The sequence below is a fragment of the Fundulus heteroclitus genome, chromosome 1 (genome assembly GCF_011125445.2).
Source record: "Fundulus heteroclitus isolate FHET01 chromosome 1, MU-UCD_Fhet_4.1, whole genome shotgun sequence".
Classification (NCBI taxonomy): Eukaryota; Metazoa; Chordata; class Actinopteri; order Cyprinodontiformes; family Fundulidae; genus Fundulus; species Fundulus heteroclitus.
This window is the reverse complement of record NC_046361.1, coordinates 16,810,194-16,829,786: the sequence shown is the minus strand read 5'-3', so window position 1 is coordinate 16,829,786 and position 19,593 is coordinate 16,810,194. Positions and strand designations below refer to the sequence as shown.

At 37.8% G+C, this 19,593-nt stretch overlaps 1 protein-coding gene and 2 long non-coding RNA genes across 8 annotated transcripts in view; 1 reads left to right on the top strand and 2 right to left on the bottom strand.

The window, feature by feature from the left end:
• Positions 1–19,593, bottom strand: part of cntn3a.2 (contactin 3a, tandem duplicate 2) — an 84,987-nt gene that overhangs the window by 16,292 nt on the left and 49,102 nt on the right. The window contains exons 15-16 of one of the 2 annotated variants that reach the window (XM_021322011.2): positions 19,012–19,132; positions 1,467–1,625 (exon numbers count right to left, since the gene is read on the bottom strand). In XM_021322011.2, the coding sequence (XP_021177686.2) occupies positions 1,467–1,625; positions 19,012–19,132 (280 nt within the window). The remainder of the gene's footprint in view (positions 1–1,466; positions 1,626–19,011; positions 19,133–19,593) is intronic. The other variant, XM_036136482.1, reaches the window with a different exon arrangement.
• Positions 7,074–12,205, top strand: LOC118562993. 5 transcript variants are annotated; one of them, XR_004930946.1, is made up of 6 exons: positions 7,074–7,491; positions 7,753–7,974; positions 8,329–8,511; positions 9,271–9,420; positions 10,622–11,004; positions 12,049–12,205. It is a non-coding gene; the product is annotated as an uncharacterized LOC118562993 (long non-coding RNA). The 5 variants fall into 5 exon arrangements; XR_004930947.1 differs by lacking the exon at positions 12,049–12,205 and having other exon boundaries at positions 9,271–9,412; positions 10,622–10,671; positions 10,755–11,795; XR_004930948.1 differs by lacking the exon at positions 12,049–12,205 and having other exon boundaries at positions 10,622–10,671; positions 10,755–11,795.
• LOC118562994 lies at positions 9,377–10,623 on the bottom strand. The gene is made up of 3 exons (XR_004930949.1): positions 10,483–10,623; positions 9,670–9,856; positions 9,377–9,469 (listed from the first exon to the last, which is right to left on the bottom strand). It is a non-coding gene; the product is annotated as an uncharacterized LOC118562994 (long non-coding RNA).

The window sequence follows — 19,593 nt, the reverse complement described above, 5'->3', positions numbered from 1 at the left end:
AGCAGAGGCAGCATTGCTTTTTAATGATATTACTCAACATTTTGTAGCTTTAAATAGGAAATCTGTCTGCAAAATATTGCTGCTGAATGCATCAGCAAGATGCATTCAGCAGCCAAAACAAAAAACAAAAAAACAAAACAGTTTACACCAATTAAATTATGGTGGATAAGTGATGAAAGTAATGGAACTCCAATCTTTTTTTTTTTTTGCTTATTATGTTTATTTGGAATGTAGATATAATACGTTAACCTTTTGTTTTTGCAAAACAATAAAAAGCCCAAATGCTTTTGCATTATTCAACACGAATGAAATGGGTAATAGGCCATTAACACATCAGATCATTCGACTGATGAGCTCAAACGTGCATAGCATGTAAGTAACAAAAATAAATGTAACAACATTGAATGAGGTGGTTTGAAAACACCTTCCCTTTCCTTATGTTTTATCATATATTTTGGTCTAATAGAAATTATAAATGATATAAAAATACTATATTTCACTGTACAGGGAAATGTCAGCAGTTCAAGCCAAGCTATTTCTGAGCCTCTGGTCTCTGAAACCTCCATGGGTTTACCTTTAAAATCAAACTGGTTTTCCAATTTTATTGACATTATCTTCTTGACAGCAGGGGGTTTCCTTACTGTATGGTTAACATACAACCAAAACCGATTAACCGATTAAAATAAAATCTTGTACTACGGCTGGCCTTTGAGCTGTATAGTGCAAAAGCCATGAAAAACAAAAAAAGCCATATTAACTGATAAAATCATTAGTAAAACATTTAAAGTGGAATACAAAAGCAACTTTAGATGTTGTCCCATATTGCAGATGCAGCAAATTTTAAATGTTTGGAACTTGAGTTGTACATCTTTAAACTTTGAAATGTTACACAAAAGGTCTTTCCATTTTGTTTCACATACCTACGGCTACATTTTAAGGTATCAACAACGGATAAAACATTTTGTAGCATCCAAGGTGTTTGTGAAGGTGCTAAAAGAGTCACTGCTATTACCGCAGATGGAAAATTGAGTGCACTAAACCTCTCAACAAAACCCTACTTCAACATATCCCAACTACAGCTCGTTTTGTCCTAAAAAAAAGTGCATGTTTTACCAGATTCTTTTAAATAAAATGTCTTGATTAAATTAATTTTATTCTTGAGGATTGACTCTATATATACAAATACATCAGTTCAGATGATAAAGATCCAAGAACGGAAAATCAACGAAAAAGTCTTCAAGCACATGAAATGGATATTGATCTTAAAATAGATGTGCATGCATGTTAAAGGTGGCTTTATATTAGAAAATAATTTGAAATGCCAACAAATGAGCTGTCAGTCTGACCCACCCCAACAAGACTGAAAGGGAGAAATCCAAAAGAGCCCTGCGGGGGCGTTTGAATTATTACATACATATTACACTTCAATGAATATGATTTAAGATGCAAATGCAAGCGTGGAGTACCTGTGTTGACCCTCTGCCAGCCCACAGTGAATGGAGTTTTTGTCTGAATGATGTAAGTGGCGATGGGGCTGCCGTTGTCTCTGCCGGGGCTCCACGCCAGCTGGGCCGTGCTGTCTGTCACCTCCTCCACCGTCACGGAGTCCGGGGGGCTGGGGGGGCCTGGCTCAAACACAGGAACAGACACCGTGAGGAGGACTCACAGACGACAGACAGCCCTACAGCACAAGGAGGGGCGCACTTGCACGTACGACGAGGGGCAACGTGAGGAGCCGCACGCAATAATTGGAAAACACGTCCCGTCCAAATCGTAATGCTCTGCAGCTCTTAAGCCTTCAGATCAACATTAGCAGGAGAACATTCAGGAAAAAAAAGAAAGAAAAACTTCCATTCGAAGCAGTGCCCTTCACAAGGAATGAAAAGTTAATTCAGGATTTATTCTCCTCTTTTCTTCCAACATGTAATCCCTGCCTTTCATGGTCCTCGCGGTAATGGATCGATTGAACAGCAGAGAAGCCGGGAGTTAAATTAAAAGCTAAAAGATGAAGACGGGGGCCCCTCGCAGCCCCAAGGAGCCAAAGTTTTATCATTTACTTGAATTATCCCACCAATTAAGCGGTGTGATGTTTTACCTCAGCTCTCTGTTTTATTGAATGTGTTGCCTCATCAGAAATAATGGACCACTGGAGTACCGCGAGTCAGACTGCGGAATGATGAGAATAAAAATAAATAAATAACGCTCCCGACTCTGCTCAGAGAAATGGCTTCTAATTTACTGCAAATAATTCTAATTATTGACTATATTTTAATGTGCTTTTTTTAAATAAAAAATTTGTATGAATCAACCTCAATGAGTACAACCTTATCCATAGCTTACACCTTTCCCATACCGCCCTCATTTGTTTGGCCTTGAAGCTTTGGCTCTAAAAACATTGATCTCATTAAAACTAATTAGTGCCTCTCCATAACAAAAAACTTTAATATAATGGCCCCAATTAATACATATTAATGGGACAGACAATAAAGGATCAATTCCTTATCCTCTTAATTATATTTGGTTGGCTGAAGGCAACAGGATGCAGCGAGCCTCCCCGGAGTGCTTCAATGATCTCTCATTAACATGGACAGACGAGTGTCAGTCTGGGTTTTTATTTCTCACTCGGCACAGGCAGACGGCGATACTCTGCTGATCTGATTTGAATCTCACCCAACGTTGTGAAATGTACAGTCTCTCTTGTCATTTCTGACTACCAGTGGTGAAACAATGATAAAAACTCAAGCAATACAGGGAACAGAGTGACTGACGCGGCTCCTTTTCGGGACCGCGATGGGGATGCGGCTGTCAAACTATGGCGAGAGTGTTCTCCAAGTGGTTTGAATGTTATTGACCACGATGTTATCTTTACACCGTGACCTTCTCCATAGCCGTCCTCCTCAACCGGAGGAGTGTTTGTGAGGCATCATCTGAAGCTGCTGCTATTGTTGAAAACAAGCGCCCAGATGATCACTCAAGAGCCTTTTGTGTCAGAAACGATTATCATTGACCTTCAGTGCGGCAATGGGAGGGGACCAAAAACAAGACTGAAAATCACACTCTGAAGCATTACTAAAATATAGGATTCTAAAAAGCGTGGTCATCGCAAATAACACTGTTAATCATTTTTTCTTTGACTGTCATCTCAAAGGACAACATCTGCTGTTCATTTCTGTAGTTGGATTGAAATAATCAAAATAGAAAACAATTCCTAGTGATAAGAGCCATGAATTGTAGCCACTGAGATCAATTTAGGTCAAATGAGGTTTTATTTACTCTGACAAGAAAGTAAATCATTTTTTTTATTCTGTCTAACAAGGCTTGTATCTCAAATTTATTTTGCACCATTCTATTCAATTTAAAACATCTAATTTTTTTGTGTGCAAAATTTAACTGCACAGCCTTCAGCCTTACTCCTACATTTTCTTTATTAGTGTCCAACATTAAATCAGACTACTCCTTTCTTAATTTAGGACAGCCAATGTTATAAAATAATGTTTCTCTTCACTAACTGGCACAGGAAATATTTCATACAAAGTTTTTCTTAGTTTCTTATTCACATACACTAATTACTTAATTAAACTTAATAATTACGGAAAACCTAGGTGATGATACCATGGCTTTGTAAGCTTCTGAATAATTGAAAACATTGAGCTGAGTTAATTTAAGGCACGCCTGTAAATGTTTTTCTAAGAGTATGCCTCGAACACACTCCTTCCTTCTGTGACATCATTGAAAACTAAATACAATTAAAACACTGTGGATTCATGGCCGAGTCGAGATGCTGAGGCGCATAGTTCACAGAGCTCGACAACTTTCGGCAGAGTCAATCGCGACAGACCTACAAATGTCATATGGCCTTCTGATTAGCTCAACAACAGTGTGTAGTAAGCACAATTGGAAGGGCTTTCTATCTCTCTTGTGGAAAATGTAAAGTTTGGTGGAGGTGGGTTCTGGTGTGGAGTTGTTTTTCAGGAGCTGGGCTTGGCCCCTCAGTTCCAGTGAAAGGAAAACTTCAGCAGACCAAGAGATTTTGGACAACTCCATGCTCCAAAATTTTTGGAACAGTTTGGAGAAGGCCACTTCTGCTTCTACAATGTCATGTTGGGTCCTCTGGGATGAATTAAAGTGGAGACTTAGAGCCAGGCCTTCTCGTCCGACATCAGTGTCTGACCTTACCAATGCGCTTCTGCAAGAATGGTCAAAAAATTCCAATAAACACTCTCCAGACCCTTTTGGACAGCTTTCCCAGAAGAGTTAAAGCTATTATAGCTGCAAGGGGGTGGACCAACATCATATTAAGCCCTATGGATTAAAAATAGGATGTCACATACGTTCATGGGCGAATACTTTTGGCAATATAGTGTACATCCTGTGGTGTGATGAAAGTAAATTTAACTGTTTGGCCATACTGACAATCCCTACATTTGGTGGCAAAAGGAGGAAGCTATCAATCCCAACAACATCATCCAAACTTTAAAGTACAGGGGGGGCAGCATCCTGTTGAAAGGATGTTTTATTGAAGGAGAGATTCACAAAATAGATGACAACAGGAGGAATGGACAATAAGATAAGACGTTGAAGCAGGATCTCAAAACATGCGCTAGGAAGTTAAAGTGTTAGCAAGAATTGGTCTTCAAGTGGACGACTAAAATTAAACGTTCAAATTAGTTGTAAAGTTGCTAAAGAACAACATAGTAAGAGTTTTGAGTGTCCACCACAAAGCCCTGATTGCAGTCCCATAGAAAATTGCGAGCAGAGCTGAAAAGGTGTAGCTAACAAAGCGGCCTACAATCCAGACTGAGCTACACCAGGCCTGTCGCGAGGAATGGGTCAAGGACTATTACTCAATATTAATAATTTTGGTAACAATAATTAACCAACAAAAAGAAAGAAGGTTTAGCCTGAGTTGATGTCAGACAGTGAAAAAAATATTTTGTGTATTTTTGTAAAGTGTATGTAAATATCTAGATTTGACAGTGGATCGATCCTGGTCTGCAAGATGATTACATCAATGGATTCAAAGAGATAACACACTCACCTGAAGACATGAATTAAATAGTATTCTATTTGCATTGCTTGAACAGTAAATGGCTAGGGGGATGTTACAAAGTCTTACTTCTTCCTGATCCATCAATACGCCACTGTCAGAAAAACACATGCTTTGCTAGCTGCAATAAACCAGCTTGTTGTCACAGTTAGCTATGCTAGTCTCACTTATCATGAATAAAATGTTTGAAAGACAGGTTAAAAATGGCTGCCCTTTAATTATTTTCTCATTGTTTTATTAATAGCTTAAAATTACAATACATTAATCTTACAATAAAGCTGCATCCAGTGCAGTGACTCCTCTCTCTCTACACTCTATTTCTAACATCACCTCTGCTCCACATAAAAATAATTAATGACTGTAAATTAAATGATCCGATAGTGGCCATTAAAAGAAAGGATGATTTAACAATAACACATCTAATTGTAAATCAGAGCTTTTGTTAAGCTCTCCTGTATTTTATTTTAAATGGACAGCTGGTAAAAAATAAATAAATCTGGTCATATGGTTGACTTTTGTGTTCTGAGGTCTGCAAAAAAGATTAAAACGAGAAAACTGTAAGGTTTAACAGAGCTTCTAGATTTCATTTTTTAGCATTTTTTCTTCATCAAGGGTTTAATGTGTACAAAACAAAAACTTTCAGCCAATAACCAAGAAGATAGCATTTGTAGATCCCTAATGGCAAATAATAATAACAACAATAAATCACAGTTTGGGAAATAAGCTGTTGAGGTTTGCTTGCTTTAAATATTACCAGTCAAAATATTTTATTTTCAAAATGATATTAGTAAAAATAAATAAATTTTTTTTTTTTAAAAAGGTCAGACGGGTGGCATATTTTCCACTCATCGTTTACATGAAATGCTAAGCTGTAACTCAACATCGACCTTCGTAATCAAGTGTTACTACAAGCCCAATCCACATCTTTTTTAAGTTTTTCTCATCAATCTAAAGTGCTTGCATTTATAATTCAAATGCTGCCTTAAACATACCAGCTTCTTTTATACAATAAAAATGTAACATTTATTTGCCGTTTATTTTGTCGGGAAAGAGTAGGTAAATTTGTCTTTTCAATGATCCTCAATGCTGTTCAGGGGTTCTTAATGGATCTTTTTATCTAATGTCTAAACAAAAAAGTAAAGGTCGGTGAGAGGAACCTTTTTCCGTCTCTTTCTTTGTAATTAAGTGGTCTGGCAGGTGTTATACTGCATCAGCACACAATAACCATATATTCATTAGAAGCCCTCGAGCTGAGTTAGATTATCATTCAAAAAGAGGGATGAAAATGAAGGCTCACTGGGCTTTGAAATCTCTTTGAGAGCATATACTTAATATAGCTGAAATGATGATGGTGAGGCAACATAATCACATCACATTCTGTATGCATGTTAGCTGCTTCTCGTGCAGCCAATTAGGACTATAGCTTTTTACACTTAGAGCGCTTTAAAAGCAGCTTGATGTTAAGACAATGCACGTTTACACAATTTACGTTGTTTGCAAAGCAATGTTCTTGTCATATTTACCAAGAACATATTTACCTGAAGTGCAGACTTTAATATGGATGTTTTTCACATCTAAATTAAGGAGACAGTAAGAAAATTATCATTCATTACATTATTCCGTGTCAAGCGCTCAAAATGCAAGAAATGCAATGTGAGCTGTAAAGCGAAATATTATTTGCTCTGATTCAGTCAAGTGCAGCGAAGCAGAACGGATGACTCAACGGAGATGGAAAACAAAATGTGGCCAATGCAATCCTGGCTCTGCCGCGGTTAAGTAAGTGCCACGTCTTGCAATGACCCATCCCAATTTACCTTAAAATACCATGTAAAAGACAAAACCAAACAAAGAAGCCAAATATAGTTGAAGAGCATAAGGAGAAGACCATTACAGTAAGAACCCATTAACACCAGATTAAAGTTCAAATAGAAAACCACATACTTATAGTTTCTCATTTTATAGTATGTACAAAATTAAAAACATCACAAGTGAAAAAAAAAAAATTCAAACTTTTTTTTTTGTTTATAGCACAAAATAATTCACTGAAATAGCAGACAACGCAAAATTCCTCATTCAGTCACGTGACCCACGAGGAGCCGCTGTAGAATTCCGTGACGTCACACTAGTTAGGAGGTAGTCGGGAAGCGGTCATTTTACATAGCGTGTCAGTATTTTTTCACCTTTGCGATGGAGTTTGTATGTTTAAACGAGGACGAATACGAAGCGAGCCAACTTAATGTTAAAAACGAGGAGTGCTGTGTCCAGCCATATGCGTTTGAGCCGTTAGTTAGGCGTGAATTACGGGACAACACCGAGGAAAGTGGAGAAAGTAGGAGTAGCGATGATGACCACGCTAGTAGGCCGACAATGTCGTCGTCCGACTCAGAATCTGCCAGTGAAGAGGATATTGGCGACCGTTCCCATCGACTGACAAATACTGACTGGTATGTTTTTTGATTCTACGATTTTTTTTTACTTTCGAGTAGTGACCCCTCTGAGAGTGATGTCGATTTAATTACTTTTATGTCTAATTAAATTCAAATTGATGCTAATGCTAAGCTACTTCTTTCGTGTTTTTGATTTGAATTTTTAAGCAACCTCGTACTGTAGGCATAGTAGACAAAAACTAACATTAGCCATTTGACCATTACTAATTCATATTTTTAGGTGGGTGATTATGAATCGGGATTGTTTATATTTTACAGGTGCAAATGTGGCAACTGTGTGATTATGCCCACAGTGGATGAATGCAAGTGCTGCACAGAAACGCACCTTGTTGATCAGGAAGTCGAGTCAGCTGGGCTGCAATGTATAACCTTACATGAAGGCTTTCAGGGAAACTGCCTCAACCAGTATGTCCTCAAGGCATCTTTTGTTGAATTTTTGGAGGGACATGGTCCTCTTGGAAATGATGAACCAGTAAACGAGTAAGTAGTTGAAAAATTGTTTATTGAAAATACATGTATTAGTGCTAAATTCTAGTCCTACACTGTATGCATCTGTGATGTAGTTATTTTACTGTAAATTAAATGCAGTTGTTTCTGCACCATAGGCCTATATATTTTATTTAGAGACAGCAAAAAACATTGAAATATAACTACATTGCTTTAGTAAAACACAAAAACAATCATTTACATGTACTTAGCAAACAAATATAACATCAATTGCATTCAGAACATATCACTTAAGTAGGGCCTATAGTTTAAAACAGCATTACAATAATTTTGAAATTTTATTACAGGTCTAAACACTTTTTGCATCATATTTTCTTTCTATTTTAGGATTTACAGGTACATTGCATATAGAAGAATGATCAGATGGATTTGGGGACGCATTGGAAAAGGAAATAGGAAAGTTCTTCCATCCTGTGCAGTAAATAAAATAAGAGAGACCTGGGAGTCAGCAGACTACACTGGTTTTAAATACCCAACTGTGTGAACCTCGACTTCCTAGTTGCCACAACTGTGAGTTTATCGACCTTGTCATATTGGTCTTTCACGTATTCAGGAGCAATTTGGGCTTCTAAATCTTGCCTTGCAACTTCATAAGAAGGTATGGCCTCCCGACGAGCCATTACTTCATCCAACAACTCATCAATGTATGCTGAAATAGAAACAATAAGCATTTCATGCATGAAAGTTGAAAAGCCAAGTGTGAAATTGAACATTATACCAAGTACACACCATAAGTACAAGGGACTTTAACTTGTTTGGCTACTGGTTCTCCTTTTTTTGCCTTTGGAAATGAGAGCTGCCACATTTCTTTTCCAGCTTTGTTCTTAGCCTGCTGTCTGTTGGAATTCTCATTGAAATGGAGAATGGCAAGCATCAATCTGTAACAGAAATTTTCATGATGAAATAATACTTGGAATTAGGATGACAATATGTCAGTTAAGTTATTATTCATTCAGGATTTAAGCAACCTACCTGGCATTCATACTGTGGTAGAAGAAGTGCAAGAACTTTGGTGCAAAGAAGCACACCACCTTGTGGTAGCTTTCAACACTTGACGTCTGCACATGAGGTGACAATTTACCAATGTCGGCAAGCAGAGTACGGTTAGTGACAATTGATTTCACCTCAACATGGGCCCTTGAACCTGCAGTGATTGTGAAGGAAGTATTATGAAAAGCCCTTAGGAGATTGACTTTTGAGAAAGCTGAAAATAATTTTTCACCTTCTGCAATCCACTCTCTGTCCTCTACCAACTCATCATGTGCACAGGTTGGAAAGTTCTCAAATGGGTGTTCGTGGATGTCTACAATGTGGTTCATCACCGACTTCCACTTGGCCACAACCAGCTCAGCATTTCCATCACTGCTTGCCGCACACCAATATACATGGTTGGAGATGCTGTGGATCCACGGTGAGATGGTGTGACATAACTTTTTCTTTGATGATGCGTCAAGCTTTTTTGTAATACCTGGAAGATGTAAATGTGTATTATATAATTATCCATATATAATATCCATATTTCTAACCTTACATAACTATATATCTATATATATATATATATATATAGATATATATATCTATATATCTATATATATATATATATCTCTTTGTAAACATTTACCCACTTTTTTTTGCCATGATTGATATAATTCAAGCCATTCTGCCTACCTTTTGCTATATGCCAGGCATCAAACCAGTGATTAATTGATGGATAAATCTCGCGCATAAACTTTTTAACACTGGAATGACGGTCTGTTGTCAAGTCAGTAACAGTGACTCCAGCATCTTCTAGGAATTGAAGTGACCTCTTTAGGCCTTCCAACTCCATTGCGTATGAGTTTTTCACTTCTGTACACTGAAAAAATGGTTAAGTATAATATTAGTTAATCTATAATCCTGTAATTGAAAGAGTACTCAATTAAAAACCACGCTAACATGACGTTCACTAAATCCAATATATATTGTTTGTTAAAGGCATACTATGCAACATTTTTCAGTTAATTAATGTGCTTCATACCGTTTTGGATGATTAAATGAGTCATTTCAGGTCGAACAAAGGTTTTCTCGGCCGCCCTGGGGGTCTGTGGGGGAAATAATAATAATAATAATAATAATTAAATAAAACTGGCGAGGCCGCAGCTTGGCGAGGCAGCCGCCTCACCAAGATAGCGCTGCGGGAAGCTTGATGTTCATACTTTCACTGTGTTAGTCATTGTTTGTACTGCTGTTTTTTCCACTTTTCGTTGCGTTCGCCTGTCTGCTAAGCTCAAAACAACCGCGCCTGGCTTGATGGAGAAACAAGAACAGCTGAGCATCTTTACGACAGTGCACTTTTACTTTCGCCCTCTGGGGGGAGCCTCGCTGGAAAATCAACCCCGGTTGCATAGTATACCTTTAACTTTTGTGGACTCAGATGTTGGTTTACTCACAAAAACCATGGTATCAAATAAGAATCTGGGTATTTTAACAGCACAACCTTACCTGTACAAGCTGCATGTCCAACACTTTGGAGGTGTCCATGTCCATAAGGGAGTAGCTACCGTACTTGGCAGTGTGCCCTGGTGAGCAGCATCTGGCATCTCCACCTAATCTGACTTTGCTCTTTTTTTTGACATCACAGATGAGCAGCTCTTGCTTTTTTGACCAGAGACTATTCACAGCTGGAATAAGGTATGCCTTCTGTATGTTATAATAAGTACTGACGCAGAATGTTGAAATCCTCATAAATTTAAAACAATTGACTGCCTTCACAGTACTACATCCACTAAACATTATGGAAGCGGCTAGCTGTAAGTTGCCAAGTGGCATGGTGCCATGTGATGGCTGACTTTTCCAGGTCTTCACATGAGAGGGGTCAACACTACACTGTGATGTCAAGGTCACCATGGTGCCCGATACCTTTGTAGATATTATTTTGCAGGCATTCCCACATAAAAAACACAAGGCTAGGAGGGACTGAAGACACGATTCGAAGACTATGAACTTCCTCTCTCTCATAGGGGTGTGAGTATATTCTCTAAACAAAAAAAGATAAATACAAAATTTAATGATCACAATTTTAAATTAATCCATTGTGTTATTTGATGTTTTTACTTACTCATCGCTCATTTCCATTTCAAAATCTCGGTCAGAGTCTTCATCTTCCTCAGGAATGTAGTCTAAATCACCATCATCATCATCAGCAGCAGCAGCACTACTGTCGTCTGAAAAATCCACTTCCATTGAAGAACAGTTCTTTTCAACCGAGTTGCCGAGCTTAACCTGGCAGGAAAAATCCTTTGCTCTTGAAAGCAGGCTTTGGGTCCCACGATGACATTTGGCAACTGGAGTGACATGCCAGGATTTTGGAGTTTGACATGATTTAGTGCATTTCACAACTGTTTCAGTCTGTGACATTTTATTCTGAAAATTAATAAAAAATGAAATGTTTACAATTCTGAAAATAAGTTTTCAAAAGATCTTTGGGTCGGGATTTATAAAATTCTAATTCTCAAGTCTTTTGTAGAGAAAGTTAAGTTTTATGGAAGGAATTTTTAAATTTATATTGGACCCAGTCCTACATACCATTCCAGTTGACATTGTCTGTACACATGCATGGGTGGTCAGAGGTAGTTCAAAAGACACATTAGGCTTGGCATTCGTTGAGATGTCGGTTTCATAGCAAGCCTCTGCATCATCCGACGACTCCATTTGACATACACTTGCCTCATAAGCTTGTAGAGCACAGCTAACTGTCTGAAATATATGTAATGGAAGAGATTACAGTGGATAAAAAAAAAAAAAAAAAAAAAAAATATATATATATATATATATATATATATATATATATATATATATATATATATATATGTATGTATGTATGTATGTATGTATGTATGTATGTATGTATGTATGTATGTATGTATATATATATATATATATATATATATATATATATATATATATATATATATATATATATATATGCGCAAAGGATTTGGTTTTAAAAGTTTGTCTTTATTTGGCAGTGCCTACATGAATTGACATCTAATCTTTCTGTTTCTGTAGAACCTGTCCGTGGACCTCGAGCCCCAGAAGGCGGCCCTACAGTCCTTGACCAGCAATGTTACGTTCAAGAAAACTGGAGAACTGGAGGACAAAATAATAAAAATAAATCAGCTACTCCTGATTCTTCCCATAGTCCAAATAAACGGGTTACTCTTAATTGTGTTTGTGTGCATTTGTCACTGGGATGAACTAGCAACCTGCTAGCAACCCCCTCTTTCTCTCTAGCATGGAAAAGCAGGTGTAGAGACTTGATGGAAAGGTAAAGCTTCAACAAATACATACTTGCTAGCTATATTAATGTTAATATATCTAATTTTGATTTTTTTATATATATTTTTAATTTTAAAATTTATATATTTAATGTTTACCTCAGCTCGTTGACGTTTTTCATAGGCCGACGTTCGACGTTTTTTCACCGTGTCCGTGGACTCGGGGTGCCCCATTTTCAGGGTAGGAATGGCATCTGGTTTAAGCTGTAATTTTGATATATTGAATCCGATTGATGCTGCGAGATCAGGATTGACGACAAAAGAATCTGCCGTGAAGTGATCAGCACACAGTTTGCTGTATCGGCTTGGACGCCACAGATTGTCCGGTTGATGTCTGTCTAATCTATTTACTTTTCGGATCCAAATTTGAAGCAAAACCGGGTCCTTCGGATAATTAAACATTGCTTTTCCCGATCCAAAGCCATTTCTACAATTGACAGCAGTACAATACACCATTGTAATGACTTTTTAACGATCCTTTTAGACTACTTAACAATGCGTGAAGTTGTGGTTTTTGATAGCCGCTTGAGGACGTTTGACTACCGTGACGTCACAGCTGTTTTCGTCACGTGACTGCTCTCGCCGGATTCTCGGATCCTGGAGGCGCGCAGCATACTGTGAAACTCTCGATTTTTATTACATGTAGCATTTTTAACGCGATTTCGACCAGCCACATAGATAAAAAAACGATAGTCTATCATCATACACAATAAAACTGCTCTAGGCGCACTCCTTTGTATTTGACCTTTAAGACCCGTTCCATGATCCAAATAGAAACTTGCAGGGTCGCAGCAAACTTCAAATATCCCTTTCAAAGAAAAGACAATCATGACACTGCTATGTCTTATATTCTCAAAAAAGTTTTTCCATCTAGTTTTTAGCACCACAAAGCACTTTTCTACACCCCCAGCCTCTTCTATTAGATAACAGAAATTTCTGCCTGCCAAGTAAGCCAACTTGGGAGAGCTATTAAATGTTGCTGTCATGGATTACTGTTTATTCCCTTAAATTATCAAGTACTTAGATACACATGTACAATGCCAGGTGTTACATATATTATTTTCACTTGTTCCCCTCCTAGTTAAATCTACAATAAGAACTGCCTTTGCCTTTCGTCCATCAGAACTTGGCTCCCTGACAAGTAAACTCAGACACAGGTCTTTGGATTAGTCTGTTGAATAATTTATCATCTCCCTAGAGCATATTCTTCCCATAAAAAAGTATATAAATTCCTTGGTCTTATTTGATTTTGTCCAGAGTTGAGTTGTCAGGATGTAAGAAGCATCAAGTTAAAGGCTTTTGTTTATTGTCAAGAGTTCCTTGAGTCACCAACAGGTAAGTAGAGAGAGAATAACGCCGGGCTCAACCTGGGCTAACTTTCTAACTTTGAATTTGTCCTGCCTAAATGCAACAACAGCCCCTTTGAAAATCTAAATGTTTTTAGTCTTAGTTATTTTGAAAATATTTTTGATACAATCAATGTGTGGGAGAAAGTGGATATAAGTGTGAATGTTATGTGATGTTTTTGGATTATAAATAGTACAATTATTAAATAATTACATTTTGGGAAAATGATCACACCAAAACCACCACCAGTACAATCACTCATCACACACAATAAAACCTGTTTACGGTATGTCCAACATTAAACATGCAGATTTAAATCCTATTCTGACGGGATTAGTTTTAGCTAGAGAACACATGTGATTTGTAATACTTGTGGAGATTGTCTTAGCAAATCGGCCATGTCAGTAATTTATAAAGTAAAAATTCTGCCGCAAATTACTTACTATATTTTGCTGAACTCTGAAGTCCTGTGATAATACTAATCCAATGTGACAAGGCACCTCTGTGATTTCAACAGAAATTGGCGGGATCCGATACTTGATTAAGCAGTTTTTGCTTTTGGCAAAGAATTGAGGCTGCATTGGAGCGTTTAGAAAACCTTTTGGGTCCAGGGCCAACCAAACCCTATCGACCCGCAACGTACAGCATTAAAAAGAAGGGGCTGAAGAGAAGAAGCAATATCTGATGCAAATGGTGGATCACTGTGCAGTAAGAATCATTTTCTTCTGTTAGTTTGTTATACAGCCACTCACATACACAATGTGAGTGGATATGCGAAAAGGGCCCGGATGGGGTCATTTGCCTATCTATAGTACTAATTTCATGCATATTTCAGCCTGTCACCAGGGAAATTGCAAAAGCGTATTCAAAGCAACAAACAGAACAACACCACAACAATACCACCAGTGATCGGGGAGCCATTGTGGTGCATTATAGCTCAAGTGCGTTCAGCAAAAGGAACACCACAGACAAAAAAGGAAGTAGCAGAAATTTTCCGTCCATAGGGTTCGCTATATTTAAGGGCCATACAGACCATCTCAAGCCATTGTAATGCCTCTTTTTCTGTATTTTATTTTCATGAAAGGGATTTAGCAAGATTTCTTCCATTGAAACTTCTTTACGTTTAGTCCTCCCACCCTCCTCCTCCCCTTATACCTTCAAGGTTTGTTGAGCTTACATGGAAAGTCGTCTGAACTACAACCGAGCATAAATCAGGCTAATGGGTTCTGACCTGGCTCATCAGAAAGTGATAATCCGTTGTTTTTCATCAATTAACTCCCTAAACGAAGGACTAACAGGATTGCAATCACATTCCTCTGTGTAGAAGTTGTTTTATGCTGGAAGAAGACTCAAAGTTACCCAATTTCAGTATCAATGAGATGTTTAGAATTAAACCAGAGATAGCAGAGAGGTTATAATAGCTAACAAAACAAAAGTATTTTCTATGAGTTGTGACATGTCTGTGGGTTGATGAGGCTGTGAGATGACAAAAAAGCAAGCTAAAAGGGGATATATGCTTTTTAATGTCTTCCTTTTCCCATTTAAATCATGCAGTTATGGTCTATATAAATTGGAACTGCAATGCTTTGGTCTGAAATCCTCGTTATTGTTGCCCCACAGCCCCTCTTTTTTTATCCCTGTTCTGAGGTCCGTCTAAAAGAAACTTGTTTTGCCGCTGTCTCTTTAAATGTAAAGGAGGCATTTCACAAACTCCCCCTCTCCAGGTCGGAGAGCGTTCCACTCCATCCTGTTTGACCATTTTCTGTAGTATGCTAGGGAACGACGTAAAGAATTTTGTGGGTCAACATACCCAACAACTGAACATTTTGACCTATCCACTTGTGGCTTCAGCGTCCTTGAGCTTGGACAACAAAATCACGGCGAAAAATATCAAAATGGCAGATCCATGACCACGTTTAGCAGTTCTGCAGCAAGTACTGTGACATAATTGTTCAAAAAATTTATTAGAGAACAGAGAAAACTCAACAGCTCGAACAATAGATTCCAAAACAGAATACGAAGACATCTACACAGCACCTGGACCGACTAAATTCAAATTTTCTGCACAGTACACAGCAAAGTGCATTTAAGGGCTAAAGAAGTGGATTTTGCAAGATATGTCCCCCTTAATAATATAATAAATGTTATTTATAATTTTAATTTATAATACAATCCCTAATAAAAATATCTCCCGTCAATAAAACAACCACTATAAAAGAAACAGGAACAACATAATGCAAATACAATTCAGTAGTAAAAGTAGTGAGTACATTAAAAGGAAAGAAATACAAAAACTGAACAATACATTCAAAAAAAGGTCATTAAAAAGACTGGGTAAAAATAATGTTTTTCAAGCATGTCTGTGTAGCTCTCAGATGTGGAGGCACAGCGTTCCACAACCGAGGGGCAGCACAAGAAAAGACCCGGTCTACTATTGTGCGGTATTGATTCCTAAGAATGTGAAGAAGGTTGGTGAGGAGGAGCGCAAAGGGTGTGAAGGACAGTGAAGGGTGAAGAGGTCTTTTAAGTAAGATGATGAATTAACATGTAGACAGTGGAAAATGAGCAGGAAGACGTTGTAGGTGATCGAGGTAGAGACAGGAAGCCAGTGAAGTGAACATAGAATGGGGATGACGTGTTTGTGTTAACGAACTCGCTTCAGGATCTTGGCAGCGCTGTTCTGAATAAACTGTAATTTTTGTATTTACTTGCCAGGGATCCAAATGCTTTGGAAGCGAAATGTTCTGGCCAGAAAAAATAAAAGCGATAATTTTTGTTGTTGAATTTGGTGTAGAGTACCGATTTGAAGCCAAAGCTGCAGATGGTCCACCCAAGAAGAACCATGTCAAAATGAAAAAGAAGGGGTCCCAGAACTGATCCGCTCCTAACTTTGGGAATCCCTGATCTAAATAACTAAAGTAAACTACGTGGACTAAGGCTCGAAATCAAATCTTCGACATGGATTAATTTTCCAAGAACAGTAGCATACAGATGGATTTCCTCAAATTTTTACAAATAGAGTTGCATTTGAAGGTAAACTGCAACACAACTCCAAGAAGAATAAAAATATTAAATGCATGAAACATCAAAAACATCTCTGCAGAATGACTGATTTAACAATGACACATTTATTGTGACTCTCGCAAATCCTATATGTATAAGCTTACGAAACAGCAATAACTTATGTAACTATTAAAAACGAGCCTATGTAATCACAGCTGAACCCATTAGCGAATTGATGCTTTGATTTTTTTCTTCTTCTTTTTCTCCTCCATCTGTGGCTCACGCAGGTGTAAGGACACTGGTGATGGAAGCAGGGCAACACGTGCATTCAGCACACATGCATGCAGCCACTGCCACTTTGTCAAAGGTCTGCAGTGATCAAATAAAGACATTTTCCTCCCTCCACGGCTCGCTCTCTAAACTCAGCTTCATGCTTTTTTGAAGCTATTCAATCCAAACTATGAGACATCCGTGACAGCTGCCGTGAGCAGGAAGTGTAAATAATGCACAGTCTGAGTCACAGAGAAGTTTGTTTCCAGTCAGTTCTAGGCCAATCTCTTTTCCCTGCCATGTTCCTGCTTTGACCTGAAAAGCAAGCATTATTTTTGCCTTACTTCCCACTGGCCAGAACTGCAATTTGCCTTAAAACATCTTTAACATGCCAGGCTGGATCACTGGTAGGTATGCTTACAAGATAAAGTTATGGATCCAACCTTTTCAAATCCTGACACCAAGATCATCCCTCACCTCATCTGACATTTCGCTTATTTGCGTCGTGTCAATTTGCAAGGCTGTTATTGATCTAAGCCGGAAACAACAAAATCTTCTCGCCCCTGCATTAAAACACCGCCACCCCTTAAAAACATTATCTTTAACTCTTTGTAACAGAAGTGATTTTGTTCCGCCAAGTGTGGCTTTCAACCCCTCTCGGGAGAAAAGCCTCCTGCACAAACAACAAAAGGATCCTCGTTAGCACATTCTGCTGTCAGGTACATTGCCGCGATATTGGATATTACTCATTAAAAGGAGACAGAAAAACAAAAAGTGTAAAACATTCATGGTTAGTGTTTAAGTTTTAAACTGCTTCGCTAACAAACCTGTCTGAGTCAGAAATAAGAAGAAATTGGAAACCTAACAGGCCGTTGTTATTGGATATAAACCATTCATTTCCATGATTTTCAGAATAACTTTGAGGAAACATGTGCGATAACTATTCGGAAACAAGCCAATTTGACTTGCAAAACCTGAACACCCTGAAAGTCTACAGTGTGCAAAATGTCCTAAATCTCTCCGATACTAGATGTGTTTCCTTTGTGCTATATGGAACACACCCATAAATAAAAAATAATAAGAATAAATAAATCCTATGCTGTGAACCGTTTGTCTCAAAAGTCAGAAATAAGATTGGGGAACAATGTTGTTCTCAGGTTTACCTCTTAAAACCCTAGAAGTTTAGTCAAAACATATGCTTTTAGAAACTTGGAAAAAGGCTGAAAAAGATGAATTTCTCTTAAAACATATGTTTGATCAATTGTCAACCTCATCTGCTGTTGCCAAAATAATAAAAAAAAGAAGCCTTATGTGAAGTGACTCTAAACGCCATCAAAGCTTCCAAATAATACCAGATCTAAATTGAGCCTTATAATTTTGTGTTGTACAAGCTTATCTACAGATTTTTTTCACAATGGTTACACTCTGAAAGAGAATTAAAATGGCCCCAAATTGAGAGCAAATATGTTACATTTACAGATTTTTTAAAAATAAACCTGATTCAAATGTTTTAAAAGAGCATCCTACACATGCAACAGCGGTGTACCTTTTCTCTTCTCAATGTAAAATATGTTAATGGTACTCATTACCGAGGTGGTACAGCCGTGCACAACATAATTTCTGCAAAACATAAATGCATTAAACTATAAAGTATTACTTTGACTCTTTACCTCCTGTCACCACTGAAGGCCAAAATGAGGTATGTGATTTCAAGGTTATTTTCACAAAATGAAAAGGCTAAGCATCTTTCCTTAACCAAGCTCCACCTGGAAGGTTTAAAGTAATATCTAAAGCACTAACGCTAAATTTCTGCAGGAGTAAGTGGATGAGGGATGGCTCTGGAGAACTACCCAGGCTACTAGAATAGCTTCCTGAAATAGGAAACATAACGCTTACCTTTTGCTAACAGTTACCAGTCAGCGATATTCTTTCTATTTAACTCAAATCTATCATCAGCTTTACAGTAAAGATTAGAATTTTTTTTCCTTAAAAAAAAAAAGAAACTAATTAAAAATGCCTGGCTGCAAGCCCTGTTTTAATTAGAGAGTGCCAAGCAAAGGGAAGGTTTTCTTACCTTTCACAATCAATACAGCTACGGCTGACAGGCTCTCCACATCCGTGTCCACTACGCAGATATATTTGCCAGCATGGTAAAGCTGAATGTTCCTGATCATCAGATCTCCGGCTGTTCTCTGCTAAGGAGGAGAGAAGGTTTTATGTAGCATGAAAGATAACAGACCCTGGGGCATCTTATTAAAGAAAGTGCTGAAGCATGTATAAGGTGCAGTAAATAGTGATGCTGTGAATATTTGCATGTTTTGAGGGGGAACGGTTTTGAACTAAAATCGGATTAGAGCAGATCACAGGTAGCTGAAGTAAAAAGGCCAAACTATACAAAAAAAGTCTTTAGTCTTTAGTTTAAAAAGTTTCAGCTGTTTTACAAGATTTCTAGAGGTTATCAGCTGCCCTTCAAAAGGTATGTGGCAAAAAATTTGAAAAAAAAAACAAAAAAAAAAAAAAAAAAAACACAGCAATTTAGGCAGCTCTTCCTCAGTTATAGGGAAAAAAAGGCCCTCTACCTTCTCATCTAAGAAGACACCCGTAAGCAGCGAATGGTAAATTAGTGGTGAAATTGTTCTACTGGTACTGGCAGCGA